General features: G+C 46.1%; 1 protein-coding gene across 1 annotated transcript in view; it reads right to left on the bottom strand.

Annotated features, from left to right (window-relative positions):
- Positions 1-6: 6 nt before the first annotated feature.
- grin3bb (glutamate receptor, ionotropic, N-methyl-D-aspartate 3Bb) overlaps positions 7-19501 on the bottom strand; it is a 26660-nt gene continuing 7165 nt past the window's right edge. The window contains exons 2-9 of the mRNA XM_079351455.1: positions 18750-19390; positions 9441-10527; positions 8391-8536; positions 5102-5217; positions 4826-4977; positions 3225-3389; positions 2646-2713; positions 7-1826 (exon numbers count right to left, since the gene is read on the bottom strand). Coding sequence (XP_079207581.1) covers positions 1076-1826; positions 2646-2713; positions 3225-3389; positions 4826-4977; positions 5102-5217; positions 8391-8536; positions 9441-10527; positions 18750-19390 — 3126 coding nt within the window. The 3' untranslated portion in view covers positions 7-1075. The remainder of the gene's footprint in view (positions 1827-2645; positions 2714-3224; positions 3390-4825; positions 4978-5101; positions 5218-8390; positions 8537-9440; positions 10528-18749; positions 19391-19501) is intronic.

Raw genomic sequence — 19501 nt, 5'->3', positions numbered from 1 at the left:
TTTTCCGTCTAACAAGAAGTCCAGTTTCTGCAGTGTCAGAATCCACAACACCTCCTGAAACAGTCTCTCCACGGCGACCATTCTTCGCAATCTGAGGAGGAAACTGATCAAAGAGCGGATGATCGTATCCCTTTTGATAATTTTATGTTACAACTATTTGATATCTTCTATAAACATTCTTTATGGGGCAATTTATATTATGGACGATGCACATCAATTTATAAATCAATTTATAATGTTTCTAGATAAAAAAAAAACTTTTAAAGAAGCAACCTAACATGTAAATACACTCACACAACAAAGGGTTAAATCTATAAACTAAAACAAAGGGTTAAATCTAAACTAATAAAAAGACTCTGAGAAGTTCTCAAAACTCTTCATCCTTGTGTTATCTTTATTTTTTACCCGTCTCTCTGCTGCCCCCTGTGGTCAGATATTAAACAACCTGTCTCTCTGCTGCCCCCTGTGGTCAGATATTAAACAACCCGTCTCTCTGCTGCCCCCTGTGGTCAGATATTAAACAACCCGTCTCTCTGCTGCCCCCTGTGGTCAGATATTAAACAACCCGTCTCTCTGCTGCCCCCTGTGGTCAGATATTAAACAACCCGTCTCTCTGCTGCCCCCTGTGGTCAGATATTAAACAACCCGTCTCTCTGCTGCCCCCTGTGGTCAGATATTAAACAACCCGTCTCTCTGCTGCCCCCTGTGGTCAGATATTAAACAACCCGTCTCTCTGCTGCCCCCTGTGGTCAGATATTAAACAACCCGTCTCTCTGCTGCCCCCTGTGGTCAGATATTAAACAACCCGTCTCTCTGCTGCCCCCTGTGGTCAGATATTAAACAACCCGTCTCTCTGCTGCCCCCTGTGGTCAGATATTAAACAACCTGTCTCTCTGCTGCCCCCTGTGGTCAGATATTAAACAACCCATTTGTGGTCAAAGAAGCTTTAGCTGCATCTTCTTCAAAATCTGCTTCTGTGTTTATCAGGTTTTACCATAAATTATTCCTTTTGGTTCATTTATTTTCCCTGTCAGCTGTTCAAAATGGCTCATGTGGAGTGGGTGAACAGAAATCATCACCTCCTCTGATTGGCAAGTCTGCTGGGAAAGGGCCGGACTTTGGACAGGACTTTGTGGGGAGGGTCTGTCATGGTTGTCACACACTTCGTGTGGGCAGACAGTGTTGATACCGGGGCACCTGTTGGCAGGGTTCTAGGAAGGGTTGATGTTGTTGTTTTTGTTGTTGTCGTCATTGTCGTGGTAACAGGAGCCACAGTGTTTGTCTCCGTGATCACAGGTTTGGTCAGAGTGGTCTGGATTTCCGCCCTCCTTGCCAGAGCCGTCCTCAGCGTCTCCCTCATCTGTTCGATCTGTAACTGCAGCTCCTGCAGCTCGCCAGGCTGGGGCAGGGCCGCATTGGAGGAGGGAGAGGGATTTATTACAGGGGCAGGGCCTATAGGTATAGAGGGTGGGGCAGAGGTATTGGGACATGCAGAGGAGGAAGAAGATGAGGGGAGGGAAAGCACCAAATTTGTAAACGAAGCTGCAGGTCCACCATTCTGACACACTTGAGTGGTCTGAGCTGCTGGTGGCTTGGCTGGCCCCTCCCCCTCACATTTAGCCCCACCCCCCTTGGCAATGCGCGTAAGTAGGCGGCGAGTATTTAGGGACTCCAGGTTGAATTGGACTCGTTTAAGGTCCCTGCCATCTTTCACCGCGGCCTTCACGGCGTCCTCTCTACTTGTTTCATTGTTCCATCGTGCCGAGCTTCCAGGGACTGGAGGGGCAGGGGGACCTGACTGGTATGGAGTCTTTTGCAGGTTACAGCTAAACAAAGAAAGAGAAACATGAATTAGCTCAAAATGAACTGTAAGTTTTTCAACTTTAGAAATAAACTCAAGAAGAAGACGATGAGTGGACATCATCAAAGTTGTACAGTTTGCATTGAAAAAATGTCTCGCATTGAAAACAAAATGAGGCCATCATTTGTGTCACTGCAACTCGTGGTCCAACTCGGCGTCCAACTCAGCGTCCAACTCAGGGTCCAACTCGGCGTCCAACTCAGGGTCCAACTCAGGGTCCAACTCGGCGTCCAACTCAGGGTCTAACTCAGAGTCAAACTCGGGGTCCAACTCAGGGTCCAGTTCATGGTCCAACTCGGCATCCAACTCAGGGTCCAACTCGGCATCCAACTCAGGGTCCAACTCAGGGTCCAACTCAGGGTCAAACCCAGCGTCCAACTCAGGGTCAAACCCAGCGTCCAACTCAGGGTCAAACTCAGCGTCCAACTCAGGGTCCAACTCAGCGTCCAACTCAGGGTCAAACTCAGCGTCCAACTCAGGGTCAAACCCAGCGTCCAACTCAGGGTCAAACCCAGCGTCCAACTCAGGGTCAAACCCAGCGTCCAACTCAGGGTCAAACCCAGCGTCCAACTCAGGGTCCAACTCAGGGTCCAACTCAGGGTCCAACTCAGCGTCCAACTCAGGGTCCAACTCAGCGTCCAACTCAGGGTCCAACTCAGGGTCCAACTCAGGGTCCAACTCAGGGTCCAACCCAGCGTCCAACTCAGGGTCCTACAGACCGAGCGACATAACTCTGATCTGTTTCTAGTACAATGTTATTAAAATGTAAAAAAAATGAACAAACCTCTTCTCTTTCTCAACTCGCTGCTTCTTAACATCTTCATACGTCATGTTCAGAGCTCGATGGATTTTCTGTAAAACACAAGAACATTCAATCAGACCTCAGTGTGACAGAACAACTAACCCTAACCCTAACACCATCTCTCAAAAGAGTTTAACTTTTTGGATTGTCTTAAATCATCCACAGCACTTAATCTACACCACATGAGAACCCTTTAGAACCTGTTTAAATCTAAACCTCTTCATCCATAAGAACCCTTTAGAACCTGTTTAAATCTAAACCTCTTCATCCATAAGAACCCTTTAGAACCTGTTTAAATCTAAACCTCTTCATCCATAAGAACCCTTTAGAACCTGTTTAAATCTAAACCTCTTCATCCATAAGAACCCTTTAGAACCTGTTTAAATCTAAACCTCTTCATCCATAAGAACCCTTTAGAACCTGTTTAAATCTAAACCTCTTCATCCATAAGAACCCTTTAGAACCTGTTTAAATCTAAACCTCTTCATCCATAAGAACCCTTTAGAACCTGTTTAAATCTAAACCTCTTCATCCATAAGAACCCTTTAGAACCAGGCTCACCTGTGACGTGTGCAGCCAGTACTTCAGGTTCTGCCTGCGGCGGATGTGTGGCAGGACGAGTTGGTAGAAAGCATGTTCACAAACCAGAGTCAGCAAAGCTCCGCCCACTCCAGCACACAACAACACAAACAGACCGGAAAAGTGACCGATCCCCATCTGCAGAGTCTGGCAGAGAGGAGGAGGAGAAACAGGAGGAGCAGGGGGAAAGGGAGGAGGAGGAGGAGGAGGAGGAGGAAACAGGAGGCTCAGGGGGGAAAGGGAGGAGGAGGAGGAGAAACAGGAGGAGCAGGGGGAAAGGGAGGAGGAGGAGGAGGAGGAGGAGAAACAGGAGGCTCAGGGGGAAAGGGGAGGAGGAGGAGAAACAGGAGGAGCAGGGGGAAAGGGGAGGAGGAGGAGGAGGAGAAACAGGAGGAGAAACAGGAGGAGCAGGGGGAAAGGGAGGAGGAGGAGGAGGAGGAGGAGAAACAGGAGGCTCAGGGGGGAAAGGGGAGGAGGAGGAGGAGGAGAAACAGGAGGAGCAGGGGGAAAGGGGAGGAGGAGGAGAGAAACAGGAGGAGCAGGGGAAAGGGAGGAGGAGGAGGAGGAGGAGAAACAGGAGGCTCAGGGGGGAAAGGGAGGAGGAGGAGGAGGAGGAGAAACAGGAGGAGCAGGGGGAAAGGGAGGAGGAGGAGGAGGAGGAGAGAAACAGGAGGCTCAGGGGGAAAGGGAGGAGGAGGAGAAACAGGAGGAGCAGGGGGAAAGGGGAGGAGGAGGAGGAGGAGAAACAGGAGGAGAGAAACAGGAGGAGCAGGGGGAAAGGGAGGAGAGGAGAGGAGGAGGAGAAACAGGAGGCTCAGGGGGGAAAGGGAGGAGGAGGAGGAGGAGAAACAGGAGGAGCAGGGGGAAAGGGAGGAGGAGGAGAAACAGGAGAGCAGGGGAAAGGGAGGAGGAGGAGGAGGAGGAGAAACAGGAGGCTCAGGGGGGAAGGAGGAGGAGGAGGAGAGGAGAAACAGGAGGCTCAGGGGGAAAGGGAGGAGGAGGAGGAGGAGAGAACAGGAGGCTCAGGGGGAAAGGGAGGAGGAGGAGGAGAGAACAGGAGGCTCAGGGGGGAAAGGGAGGAGGAGGAGGAGGAGAAACAGGAGGCTCAGGGGGAAAGGGAGGAGGAGGAGGAGGAGGAGAAACAGGAGGAGCAGGGGGAAAGGGAGGAGAGAGGAGGAGGAGAAACAGGAGGAGCAGGGGGAAAGGGAGGAGGAGGAGGAGGAGAAACAGGAGGAGCAGGGGGGAAAGGGAGGAGGAGGAGGAGGAGGAGAAACAGGAGGAGCAGGGAGAAAGGGGAGGAGGAGGAGGAGGAGAAACAGGAGGAGCAGGGGGAAAGGGAGGAGGAGGAGGAGGAGGAGAAACAGGAGGAGCAGGGGGAAAGGGAGGAGGAGGAGGAGCCGGCAGAGTAGGAGGAAGAAGAGAAGCAGGTGGAGGAGAGCAGGAGGAAAAGAAGGAGAATGACAAGAAGAAAATGATGAGTTGGTTGTAACAAACACTGTGTGTGTGTGTGTGTGTGTGTGTGTGTGTGTGTGTGTGTGTGTGTGTGTGTGTGTGTGTGTGTGTGTGTGTGTGTAAACACTGACCTCGGTGACGGCGAACACACGGTTCCCACATGGAACCACTTTGTACCACTTATCATGCAGCAGGTCCATGAAGCCCTCCGACTTGTACCTGCTGATGAACTCGGACATGTTGGAAGTCAAAGGTGAGTTCTGAGGCAGGCCGATACCGTAACCTGGAGACAGCAACAAGGAAAGATCAGCAACAATAAACAGCAACATTAAAGGTCAACAACAAACATTTATAAACACACAATCAAGAAACAATCAACAACAACAACCATCAACACGATGTCTGACCTTCGATGGCGAACGGTTTCCCCACAGTTGCCAGTTTACAGTCGGCGTCAATGGAAACTTCGTAGTCGAGCAACGCTTTGTCCATGATGAAGGCGTCGAGCAGAGGAGGATCTGTCCTTCAACACAGAGCAACACTTGTTGTTGGCAACCACAGCAACTGTGATGGAATAAAATGCTGCACAGAACATTCAGCAAACTGTTTCTGGTGTATAGTCATAAATCCACAAGAGGGCGCTCTTCTGTTATCTGTGGTTATATCTCAGCAACCAAAGACAACAACTACAGCAACCAAAGAGAACGACTACAGCAACCAAAGACAACAACTACAGCAACCACAGAAAACGACTACAGCAACCAAAGACAACGACTACAGCAACCAAAGACAACGACTACAGCAACCAAAGACAACAACTACAGCAGCCAAAGAGAACGACTACAGCAGCCACAGAGAACAACTACAGCAACCAAAGACAACGACTACAGCAACCAAAGACAACGACTACAGCAACCACAGAAAACGACTCCAGCAACCAAAGACAACGACTACAGCAACCAAAGACAACAACTACAGCAACCACAGAGAACGACTACAGCAGCCACAGAGAACAACTACAGCAGCCAAAGAGAACGACTACAGCAACCAAAGACTACAGCAACCAAAGACAACGACTACAGCAACCAAAGACAACAACTACAGCAGCCAAAGAGAACGACTACAGCAACCAAAGACAACGACTACAGCAACCAAAGACAACGACTACAGCAACCAAAGACAACAACTACAGCAACCACAGAGAACGACTACAGCAACCAAAGACTACAGCAACCAAAGAAAACGACTCCAGCAACCAAAGACTACAGCAACCAAAGACAACGACTACAGCAACCAAAGACAACAACTACAGCAGCCAAAGAGAACGACTACAGCAACCACAGAAAACGACTCCAGCAACCAAAGACTACAGCAACCAAAGACAACGACTACAGCAACCAAAGACAACAACTACAGCAGCCAAAGAGAACGACTACAGCAACCACAGAAAACGACTCCAGCAACCAAAGACTACAGCAACCAAAGACAACGACTACAGCAACCAAAGACAACAACTACAGCAGCCAAAGAGAACGACTACAGCAACCAAAGAGAACGACTACAGCAACCAAAGACAACGACTACAGCAACCAAAGACAACAACTACAGCAACCACAGAGCACGACTACAGCAGCCAAAGAGAACGACTACAGCAACCACAGAGAACGACTACAGCAACCACAGAGAACAACTACAGCAACCACAGACAACAACTACAGCAGCCAAAGAGAACGACTACAGCAACCAAAGAGAACGACTACAGCAACCAAAGACAACAACTACAGCAACCACAGAGAACGACTACAGCAACCAAAGACAACAACTACAGCAGCCAAAGAGAACGACTACAGCAACCAAAGACAACGACTACAGCAACCAAAGACAACAACTACAGCAACCACAGAGAACGACTACAGCAGCCAAAGAGAACGACTACAGCAACCAAAGACAACGATTACAGCAACCAAAGAGAACGACTACAGCAACCAAAGACAACGATTACAGCAACCAAAGAGAACGACTACAGCAACCAAAGAGAACGACTACAGCAACCAAAGACAACGACTACAGCAACCAAAGACAACGACTACAGCAACCAAAGACAACGACTACAGCAACCACAGAAAACGACTACAGCAACCAAAGACAACGACTACAGTAGCCAAAGAGAACGACTACAGCAACCAAAGACAACAACTACAGCAACCAAAGACAACAACTACAGCAACCAAAGACAACGACTACAGCAACCACAGAGAACGACTACAGCAACCAAAGACAACGACTACAGCAACCACAGAGAACGACTACAGCAACCAAAGACAACAACTACAGCAACCACAGAGAACGACTACAGCAACCAAAGACAACAACTACAGCAACCACAGAGAACGACTACAGCAGCCAAAGAGAACGACTACAGCAACCACAGAGAACGACTACAGCAACCACAGAGAACAACTACAGCAACCAAAGAGAACGACTACAGCAACCAAAGACAACGACTACAGCAGCCAAAGACAACGACTACAGCAACCAAAGACAACGACTACAGCAACCAAAGAGAACGACTACAGCAACCAAAGACAACGACTACAGCAACCAAAGAGAACGACTACAGCAACCAAAGAGAACGACTACAGCAACCACAGAGAACGACTACAGCAACCAAAGACAACAACTACAGCAACCACAGAGAACGACTACAGCAACCAAAGACAACAACTACAGCAACCACAGAGAACGACTACAGCAGCCAAAGAGAACGACTACAGCAACCAAAGACAACGACTACAGCAACCAAAGACAACAACTACAGCAACCACAGAGAACAACTACAGCAACCAAAGAGAACGACTACAGCAACCAAAGACAACGACTACAGCAGCCAAAGACAACGACTACAGCAACCAAAGACAACGACTACAGCAACCAAAGAGAACGACTACAGCAACCAAAGAGAACGACTACAGCAACCACAGAGAACGACTACAGCAACCAAAGACAACAACTACAGCAACCAAAGACAACGACTACAGCAACCAAAGAGAACGACTACAGCAACCAAAGACAACGACTACAGCAACCAAAGAGAACGACTACAGCAACCAAAGACAACGACTACAGCAACCACAGAGAACGACGACAGCAACCAAAGACAACAACTACAGCAACCAAAGAGAACGACTACAGCAACCAAAGACAACAACTACAGCAACCAAAGACAACGACTACAGCAACCAAAGACAACGACTACAGCAACCAAAGACAACAACTACAGCAACCAAAGAGAACGACTACAGCAACCAAAGAGAACGACTCCAGCAACCACAGAGAACGACTACAGCAACCAAAGACAACAACTACAGCAACCAAAGACAACGACTACAGCAACCAAATACAGAGTCAGTGTCTGGGTTGTAATAACTTTGTCTCAATTAAATTGTCTCAAATAAAAGAAATGTTGCAGAAGACAGCAACTGAGCAACTCTGCGAAGTCCTTGTCTTTTGTTTTCTGGATAATCTAGGCACGTTCTCAGCAGCCAATCAGACGAACTGATATGTTTACTCTGCAGCGATGCAGCTCCCTGTTCCTCAACCTTCAGCTCTGTGTGTGTGTGTGTGTGAGTGTGTGTGTGTATGTGTGTGTGTGTGTGTGTGTGTGTGTGTGTGTGTGTGTGTGTGTGTGTGTCTTACTTGAGAGTGGCCACGCCTTCAGGTGTAGTCGGTTCATTGAAGCGTCTCATGTACTCGTGCATCTCAGGAAAACTCTTCTTCATGTAGTCCTCTGCGCTGCTCTCCCTCACCGTCCCAAATCTGAAACCCCACGAGGGGTGATGCAGCTAAGATACCAACGAAGAAGAAGATTGATATTTAATCAACTCAGTTCTTCACAAAGAAACATGAGCTACTGTTAAAAGACTCCCGATGAAGATGAGCAGATGAGCAGGTAAAGGCCACAGCTCTGTTTGTGATGTCCACGCTGAACTAACCATGGGAAGAAAACACAAATCCTGCTTCGTAGTACAGACCCCTGATGTTTTTCCTCTGCTGCTGAAATATTTTCATCTCTCTGCTTCTGTTTTTGTAAAAAATGTTTCTGGGAGTTTCTGGAGAAGAAGAATTCCTTCACTTTATTCTGTCTGATATGACGTCTCATATCTCAAGGGGGGCGGCAGGAGCTCAGTCTGTAGGGACTTGGGTTGGGAACCGGAGGGTCACCGGCTCAAGTCCCGGCACGGACCAAGTCCGGAAACTGGTCTGGTAGCTGGAGAGGTGCCAGTCCATTTCCTGAGCACTGCCGAGGTGCCCCTGAGCAAGGCACCGAACCCCAAAAACTGCTCTGGAGCGCTCTCTGTGGGCTCTCCATTAATGCAGAGTGAAAAAAACGAATTTCCCCTCGAGGGATTAATAAAGTATATAAAATATATAAAAATATATATATATCTTATCCATCTTTGTTCATATAGCTCGAGTATACATTCAGTCTGTTAATATTATATACCATGTACCACTATCACTTTATTATTTAGTATCTGCCTACTACATTTATCTCTATAGTTATAACCAGCCAATCACTGTCATTTTGTATTTTAACATCTTGACACAAATTCTTTGATGTATCTTGGTTGAATTTTTTAGTTGTAGTTGTTCATTTACTGCTCTGTGTGCTCTTGAATTGTCCCCCGGGGAAAAATAAAGTTTTTTGAATTGAATTTAATTAAAGGACTTTTCAATGATTTTTACCTTGGCATCGTGGATCCCTGAAACCTCCTCAAAGGTTTTTTCTCCCACCATGACGGCGGCGAGGTTGGCGGTGTAGCTGGACAGCACCAGCAGGCAGAAGATTGCCCACAGGTTCATCAGAAAGCGGCCGGTCCAGCACTTGGGGGTCTTGGAGGACACGGTGCGTCCAAACAGGATGGCATAGCACAGGTTCAGGGCAGAGGAGTACGAGAATACCCTGACCCTATTGCGTCCATGAGGCGTCATGCCATAAGGACTCTTCCACTCATACAGCGTTAGGAAGAGAGCTGTGATGTGCAATGCCAGGAAGATGCCCACCCACATGGACCAGTGCAGGGGCCACATAAAGGCTCCGATGGGGGCTGCTGTGTCCTTACTGCGCACTAGGATTCCCAGGCTGGTGGAAAAGAATGGTGACGTGAAGTCGATGACCCGGCTCCGTGCTGAGTTGATACTGAATGAGGTGACCGCTAGATCTGCAAGTCCATTCAGAAGATCCCCTACCAGCCCAGTCCAGCGCCCCGCCTTCCACGCGCCATACTTCCCATCTCCAACGATATATAGATCATACTCGAAGCCCAGATCCTCGGCCAGCTTCCCCAGCAGGTCGATGCAGTATCCATAGCAGCACTTGCTGTACTCTGCGGGCAGGAAGCTGCTGTTCCCTCCGGCCACCTCCCCAAAGAACCTCTGCAGGGTCTCTGAGTTGTTGGTGCTGGCATCCAGACAGAACTGACCAGCAGGGCAGCTGCCTTCATCATCCACATCCCGTGTGAACACAAAGGGATGTTCAACCAGGGTAACCACACGGACCCGGCTACCCGCTACCGGCATCCCTGGCCTCCAGCGCCCCCTGGTCCTCCCGCCCCCCACTTCTGTCCTGTGGGGTGGTTTGGGTCCCTGCCAGACTCCCTGTTCCTCCACCTTCAGTTCCCCCCCCTCCCAACTGCCTACAGTCACCCAGGTGGGCTGACCAAGCGCGTCCCGCCGCAGGCTCCAGATGTGGAAACGCTGTGAGGTCACCACCTGGGACCGATTCAGGTGGACCGGACCTGTCAGACCCAAGAAAGACGTGTTGGACAGGAACCTGCAGGAAAAATACACACACACACACACACACACACACACACACACACACACACACACACACCTCGGTTCAATCAGACAAATTATGTGAGCAAAGATTCTTCTAATTTAGACACTTCAACATGTTGCTGGTTTTGGCTGACAGGTGTGAACACCTGAACACCTGAACACCTGAACACCTGAACACCTGAACACCTGAACACCTGAACACCTGCGCTCCGGGATTAGAGCGAGGTCCTCATGATAAGGAGTTACCTTATTATTCACAGTTATTTTGACAATAATTATTTCACCGTTAACGGGTCAAACATTTCGACCTGAACCTGCAAGAATGTGATCATCAAGAGGAGGTTTTGGTCCTGACCCGGTTCTATTCGGGCTCTGAAGGATTCAGGTGTCACTCTGATGAGTCAGTGTGTGATCGCCTTCATATTAACACTCTGAACTCTCTGTTCCTCTTTACGCTCTGTATTCTATGGTTCTTTTCGATAATCCGTCCTCAGAGGATTTTATCTTTCACTCTGAATGTTTTTTCATTTACCGAGAAACTGTTTGATCTTTTTTTCTGTCAGGAACTGAACGCAGCAGTTAAACCTTTTATCCTCCTCAAGCCTGCTGCCAGACGAGAAATCTCATAAACACAGACTCTGCTGCAGAGTTGCATACCTCAGCCAGCAATGTTTCCTGCAAAAACCTGCAACAAGCAACTGAGAGAAAAAGAGATCAAGCGAGAGAAACAAAGAAACAGGCTTCAGGCTCTGTAATAAATCTCTTCATGAATAAAATAAACCTTCATTATGTATATTTTGCACAGACAGAAAAACACACACAAATATATGTGTGTGTGTGTGTGTGTGTGTTAACTCGTCCCACCTGAAGGAGAGGATCAAAGAGGTAGCTGAAGGTGTTCAGGTGATTAAGATGCAAACAGCTGCTGCAGCGACGCTCACCGATCGCCACATGAAATCTATTTCTATCACCAGCTGACTCCACTCAGTGACATCACCATCTCCTCACTTGTTAAGTGCTGTAGGCCCGGCCACACCTGTGGCTAATGACCAATCAGAAAATAATCTCATCAAAAATAATAATAAAATATATTTAAAATAATAATAATAAGATAATAAAATAAAGCAGGCTAGTGGTAAGTTAAAACACTAATGTGTGTACAGTCCATGTATTGCAGTCAGAGTCGTGCATATCCAACATACACCTTGGATCAGCTCCAGGCCGAGGCACCTGTGTTTTAAAATGTTCAACAAAAGAACCCAAATCTGAATAAATGTGTTGTTATTGTCAGATAAGCCAAAACGTATCTTGATTGATTGATTGATTGATTGATTGATCTCTTCTAGATATAAACAGGACATCATGTCATTCAACCAATGATGGAAAGAGGGAGGAGTGGCAGACTTCCTGTCCCTCAGGATGAGTCTCTTTGCAGTAACCATGACAAACATCATGGATTGCTGTGTTGCCTGAGAGCAGGACAAGCTTTGATCTGAACAACCAAAAATTGCAATTAAAGCATCAGGTTTTACTGTTTGTTATATATATCACGGTACAACTGAAAGATCTTAGACCAAAAATCATTGAGCATGGGACAAAAGAAAAACATGTGGCCTAAAGTACCATCATTCATTTTACATTTATCACATATAGGTGAGACTGAAGGGACGATTCTGTGTAACCTGGTTTTAGAATAATGCAAACGATGAACGACCTTAAACTGAATAAGCTGAAGCCTGAAGCATTTATTGAACAGAGTTTGAGTCCGTACAGAGCTCTTTCCCACAAATCCTCTGAAATGTCAATGTTGGAGGCACGGTATATTGTCTGACAAAATGTCTTACCTGCAAATATCGAAAGAAATGGGATGTAGGAAGATTGTATTTAACGTGCAGTTGAGCAAAAGAGCTAAAGTGATTATCGACATAGAGGTCACTGATTAAAATAAGACCCTTATCTGACCACCGTTTAAAGACAGGGTCCACCAGAGCTGGCTGGAATGCCAGGTTTTCACATATTGGAGAATAGAAGGATCGGTCAGCCAGGTTTTGTTTGGTCTTGATTTGTTTCAGAATCTTTACACAGTTACGCAACATGAAGTCACCTTTGAGCTTCTTCATTGGGAGATCAAATTGACTAAATAGTAAGGCAGGTAGAGATCCACCAGGAAGATAATGAAAATTATACGCTTCTATCTTCGGCCAACAAGGATTTTGATGGTTACTATCATCGTTCTGAAGCCAAAACACCCGGGTCCAATAATAATGTTTCATAACAGGTCGCCCAAACCACCTTCTGATCTGGGCTTTTGGAGCTGCGTTATTGAAATGCGAGGTGTCTTGTCGGCCCAGATGAAGGGGATAAGAATAGAATCAACTGATTTTAAAAAGGATGCTGTAAGATAAATAGGAATATTTTGGAAAAGATATAAGAGTTTGGGGAGTATTACCATTTTAACTATATTCACTCGTCCGATCAGAGATATTGGCAGCAATTTCTATTTGTCAATCATGACTTTGACTTTATCTATCAATTCAGAGTAATTTAATTTAAAGAGGAGGTTTGGATTTTTTGGTATGGTAATTCCCAAATATTCAAAGTGTTCAGTCGTGACCCTGAAGGGCAAATTTTGCAGGGAGGTTTAAACCATTGGAAAGAGGCATAAGCACAGATTTCTCCCAGTTTATGGTGAACCCGGAAAACAGACCAAATTCCGTAATTGTGTCCAGAAGTGGCGATATAGACTTTGTCATGTCAGACAAAATTAGAATGACATCATCAGCATACAGAGCAATCGTGCATTCAACTGCGCTTTGTTTAAATCCAATAATCTCAGGGTTTGTCCTTCCGGCAAAGGCAAGTGGCTCGAGTGCTAGGCCGAACAACATTGGTGATAAACAACATCCCTGCCTAGTGCCACGATGCAGCAAGAATTGTGGGGACTTATCGTTGTTAGTGAGCACACTTGCTCTGGGATGTGCATAGAGCATTTTTATCATTGTTATAAATCTGTCACCAAAACCAAACCTCCCGAGTACAGTAAACATAAATTCCCATTCAATTTGGTCAAATGCCTGCTGTGCGTCAAGTGAGATCACTGCAGAGCATGGAGGTCTTTCCCTGGCGTTCATGATATTCAAAAGTCTACGAGTATTTGAAAACGCATACCTGTCTAGAATAAATCCTGTCTGATCACTGTGGATCAGGGTGCCTATATATTTATTTAAATGGTTAGCCAATACCTTAGCCACGATCTTTTGGTCGCTGTTCAATAAGCTTAGAGGACGATAAGAGGACATTTTTTTCCCATCTCTTCCTTTCTTGAGTAGGAAACATATATTTGCATCATAAAAAGTCTCCGGAAATAGGCCTCTTATTAAAGAGCAGTTTATCATCCGGAGCAATAGAGGAGACAACTCGTCAATATGGGCTTTATAAGATTCAATACCAAATCCGTCTGGGCCACAGGCCTTGCCATTTGGAAATGAATGGATGGCAGATTTAAGCTCCTGCCATGTAAAGTCGGCATCTAATTGTAACATTGCTGTTTCACTTAAAGTTGGCATATCAAGAGCTTTAAAAAAGTGTGCCATGTCTGCTTTTGATGACACTGTCTTGGAGGTGTACAGTACTTTGTAATATTCACAAAATGCATTGTTTATCTGTGTCAAATCATGTATTATTTCACCACTAGGCAATACAATATTATGTATTGTCCTTTCAGCCTGTACACCCCTCAACTGCCTGGCCAGCACACAGTTTGCCCTATTTTCAAGCTCAAATTGTTTCTGTTTAACTTTGCAAATATAATCGCGAACCTGCTCGCCTAAAGTGCGGCTGTACTCAAATCTGGCGTCTAGAATATTTTTTTAAATGTCCTCAGATTTAGATGCACGATACAGTTCCTCCATCTCAGGAAGTTTGACCTCAATTTCAGACATGCGTCTCAGTTTGGTCTTTTTGAGTAGAGATTGATATGAAATTATGTTACCCCTAATTACAGCTTTCAATGACTCCCACAATGTAGAGCCAGACAAGTTGTCATTAAAAGTCAGAAAATCTGATATCTTCAATGATATGCATTGGCAGAGGGGTTTGTCTGACCTAAATGCGGGGTTGTATTTCCAATTGTATGCATGTACTGGTATATTAAAATCTATCTTAATACAAACTGGGGCGTGATCCGAAATTAAAATATTTGTATACTCTGAGCTGAGAACCTTGGATACCAATGTAGAGTCAACCAAAAAATAATCAATTCTTGTGAAGCTCCCGTGTACTTGAGAAAAGAACGAATATTGCTTGTCTAATGGATGATTGTGCCTCCAGATATCCACCAAGTTTAAGGATTTTATAAGATTCTTTAACACTGAAACAGACTTTAACGTGGGGGCAATTGAGGAGGAGGACCTGTCCTTTAGAGGATCAGGAAAGCAATTAAAATCCCCCCCAATAACAATGTTATGATTTGTTTGAACAGCAACAAGACGAAAAACCTTAGAAAAAAACCCAGGAGTATCAACATTAGGAGCATATATGTTTAAAAGGGCCAACGGATTAGAATTTATAGTTCCTGTCACAAGTATGTATCTCCCATATGGATCAGTCACCATGTTCTTGAATATAAAGGCTGTGGTTCGACGTATTACGATGGCAACACCTCTAGCATTTGAGCAAAACGTTGATTGATAAACTTGGGATATCCATGGAGCCCTCAGCCTGCTCTGCTCTGTGAGGTGGATGTGCGTTTCCTGAAGGAAGATTATATCAGAAGCTAGTGACTTTAGATGGGACAAGACCTTACCTCTTTTAAGTGCCTTCCCTAAACCCCTACAGTTCCATGATGTTAATGTGAGTTGACTCACACTCATTCTGAGCTGATCAGCTTGCATACAAACAACAAAAAGAGGAGCAAAATGGACTGATGCACACACAATATAATACACACTGGCTCAAAACACTGGACACAAAGAAATATAGAACAAAAAGAAAAAGTAGTAATAAGGCACAAAACATTAATGAAACCCCAATCCCCCATTGCCGCAACCAGTAACAAAGCGGCAAACCCCATTTGCATTGGGAAGACAGCTGGGTGACCGAGAACATCTCCACAGCAAGAAACAAGGCCGAACAGTCCTCCATACCAGTTAAATACAAATGACTTAGCTACTCATAAATAGCCTATCCTATGACAACCCAGAGGTTGTGAATACTCAATGCCCAGTGAGAGTGTGTAGGCTCGACTCAACTTTTTAAAAAAATAAAATAAACCATGCATGAGCTGAACTTTAGTGTGAATATAGGCAATTGTTGCCAACAACACATTTTCAGTCAGGGTGTTGGCAAATATTTCAGCATCAGCCAGTGTATTAAAGACTTGAACTTTACTGTCATGGACCACCTGTAGTCTGGCTGGGAACCTCAATGAGCATTTTGCGCCGACCTCTGTCAACTTTTTTTTGAAAAAGTTGAAGGTCTGCCGCTGGGCTGAGACTTCGGCCGTGTAATCTGGAAAGATGGAAACTCTACTGCCGTGAAAATGAAGTGGAGCCAGTTGCCTGCTGAGCTTGAGAATGGTGGCCACATCACGGTCATTGTGGACTTTGGCTATGATGATCCGCGGACGGGCGTTGTCCGAAGGCTTGGGTCTGAGGCTGCGATGGGCGCGATCTATTTTAATGGGCTTGGTGAAATTACTTGGGCCAAGAATCTCGGGAATCAACCGTGTCACAAAGTCGGTAGAGTTACCGTTCTCTTCACCTTCTTTGATGCCCACTATCCTCACATTGAACCTCCGAGATCGCCCCTCCAAATCATTTGGTTTCGTTTTGAGTTGGCCATTTTCAGATCGTAGCTCCCTGCAGGTAGCTTCCAGCGCCGTGATGCGGACATCTGCTTCCGTAAGCGTGCCATCCATACCATCTAATCGTTGCTCAGTTTGGCTATACTCACTTTGTAAAGTTGACAAATGTGCCTCAAGTGGGTCAAGGCGACCATCCATAAACTTTTGCATTTCATCCATCTTCTGTGAAACTTTTGCTAGCTCAGTTCCATACTTGTTGACGGCAGCTAATATAGCATTGTTGCTAGCATTCTGTCTGCTTGTTGTTCCGTCCTTTCTGGTGGGTCCCATTGTGTGAAATCAGGCTGGTTTGAAGTGTCAATAGCTTAGACGACTGAAGGGCATAACATGATACGTTTGTGTAGCTTTAAATATTGAAAATATAGAAGACTGTGGCAGAGCCTCGCGTAGACACGTCTACTCCATCACTACTCTAGCTAACTATAGACCTATATCTAACCTTCCTTTTATCTCTAAGATCTTAGAGAGAGTGGGAGCTAATCAGCTGTGTGACTGTCTCCATGACAACAGCCTGTTAGAGGAGTTCCAGTCTGGATTTAGAGTTTAGTATAGAACTAGACTAGTTAGAGTAACACATGATCTTCTGTTAGTCTCAGACAGGGAACTTCTATCTGTGCTCGACCTGTTAGGTCTGACTGCTGCTCCTGACACCATCGACCATCACATCCTGTTACAGAGACTAGAACAAGGACTTGGAGTTACAGAGACTAGAACAATGACTTGGAGTTACAGAGACTAGAACAAGGACTTGGAGTTACAGGGACTAGAACAAGGACTTGGAGTTACAGGGACTAGAACAAGGACTTGGAGTTACAGAGACTAGAACAAGGACTTGGAGTTACAGGGACTAGAACAATGACTTGGAGTTACAGAGACTAGAACAAGGACTTGGAGTTACAGGGACTAGAACAAGGACTTGGAGTTACAGAGACTAGAACAAGGACTTGGAGTTACAGGGACTAGAACAATGACTTGGAGTTACAGGGACTAGAACAATGACTTGGAGTTATAGAGCCTAGACCAGAAACTTCTTACTGCTCAACTCAGACCAGACTGAAGTTCTAGTGATTGGACCTAAGAACCTTAGAGAGACTTTCTCTGATGATATGACGGCCCTTAGTAGTATTAGCGTAGCCTCTAGTACCACTGTTAGGAACCTAGGAGTTCTGTTTGATCAGGATATGTCCTTTGATTCCTACATTAAACACATTTCAAGGACAGCTTATTTTCACCTTGGTAATATCTCTAAGATCAGACAGATCCTGTCACAACATGATGCTGAAAAATTAGTTCATGCATTTGTTACCTCCAGGTTGGATTACTGTAATTCTATTTTAGCAGGGTGCTATGGTAAATCTCTAAAGACCCTCCAACTCGTCCAAAGGGTTAGGGTTCCCTATAAAATCTAGAATAGAATTTAAAATCCTTCTGCTCACCTACAAAGCTCTAAACGGTCAGGCACCATCCTATCTTAAAGAGTTAATTGTACCGTACTATCCATCAAGAACATGACGTTCCCAGAATGCAGGCCTGCTCGTGGTGCCTATAGTCTCTAAAAGTACTATGGGAGGTAGAGCCTTTAGTTATCAGGCTCCTTTGGAATCGTCTACCAGTCGGGGTCCGGGAGGCAGACACACTAGGTACTTTTAAGAACAGACTTCAAACTTTTCTTTTTGATAAATCTTATAGTTAGGGCTGGATCAGGACCAGCTCATAGTTCTGCTGCTATAGGCCTAGACTACCGGGGGAACTGGCACCAGGATCTCTTATCTCTCTCTCCCTCTCTCTCTCCCAGCTTTCATATCTTATTACTGCTTGTCTCTATCTTTATATTCTAACCTCTCCTTTTTCTGGGAGCTCCTGAGCTCTCTTAGGTTCCTCTGGACTGTTGGTGAGAAGGCCCGATTTCTCAACGTGTGTGATCATCTTGGGGGGAGTAACAACATAAAACTATAGCATTTAACAGTGCCTTATTGTGAATAACTCTGATCCTTCATCCAATCAAAACTGCTGAGTCATCAAAACATTCCCCCCCTGTACAGTGTGTGTGGATGGAGACATGAGCTAATCACACCTATTTGGTTTTTTGAAGCAGGCTGTAAACATGTTCATGTCTGCTGTACAAACAGGCTTTATGAATGGGTGTGTATGTGACTTCCTGTGCTGCTGCAGCCAGCCTCTAGTGGACACTCCAGGAACTGCAGGATGTTACACTTCATGAAACTTCCTGTTTCAACACCTGAGGTTGCTGCTGGATTTCATCTCAGATCCAAGAGAAAATATAATTAAAAAAACAGACTATAAACGTCTGAAATATAGTCTATAGTATACGTTCACATGTTGGTTCTCACCTGGACAGGTACTGTCCTGATGATGGTACCGGGTGTTCAGGCGTGTCATAGCAGTTCACTGTGTTCTGGATCAGAGCCAGGTCTGGTCTCACCATGGTTGCTGAGGCGATGGCCCTGGAGATAAGCTGCAGGGCGTCTCTGATGTACAACTCAAGTGGTTTCCTCTGTACCTCTCCATAGGCCAGCAGGCCAAGTGGCAGTCCAATGGCGTGCAGTGCATCAGGGCTTAGCGGCTTGCCCAGAACCCAGTGCATCATGGGTAATGTGAGTCCCAAGTCTTGGGCGCTGCGTAGAACGCCTGCCGCACATTGAGGGTCTGCTCCAAAAAGGAGCACAGATGCTGGTGAGGACTGGTTCTGTGTGAAGTGTCGTGACAGGAAATCGTGGATCTGAGTATCGTCATGGGACGACTGTGTCAGGTTCAAGATGGCTTGCAGGCGCCAAGTGACACCGCCACCACCATCCAATGGTGCACCACTTCTGGTCTGATCCAGGAGCCGCAACAGACCTTCAGACTCCTCCCACCCCCGACACAGAACCACAGTCCCCTCCCTCCAACCAGACCGCTGCAGAACTGTCAGCAACAGATCAGACAGACTGGATTCTGGAACCCCGGTCAGCATCTGGAGGTGGAACGGGTTCTACTCAGAGCCATGAAGAGCAGGAGAAGAACCAGTGGGAGGACCCGGAGGAGGGGCAGGGCATGGAATAGGGGATGGAGGTGAAGGAGGACAGAAAAAGAATTAGAACAT

This window comes from Symphodus melops, assembly GCF_947650265.1.
Source record: "Symphodus melops genome assembly, chromosome: 8".
Lineage (NCBI taxonomy): Eukaryota > Metazoa > Chordata > Actinopteri > Labriformes > Labridae > Symphodus > Symphodus melops.
Note: the sequence above shows the minus strand (reverse complement) of the source record. Positions and strands in the feature narration are given on the sequence as shown.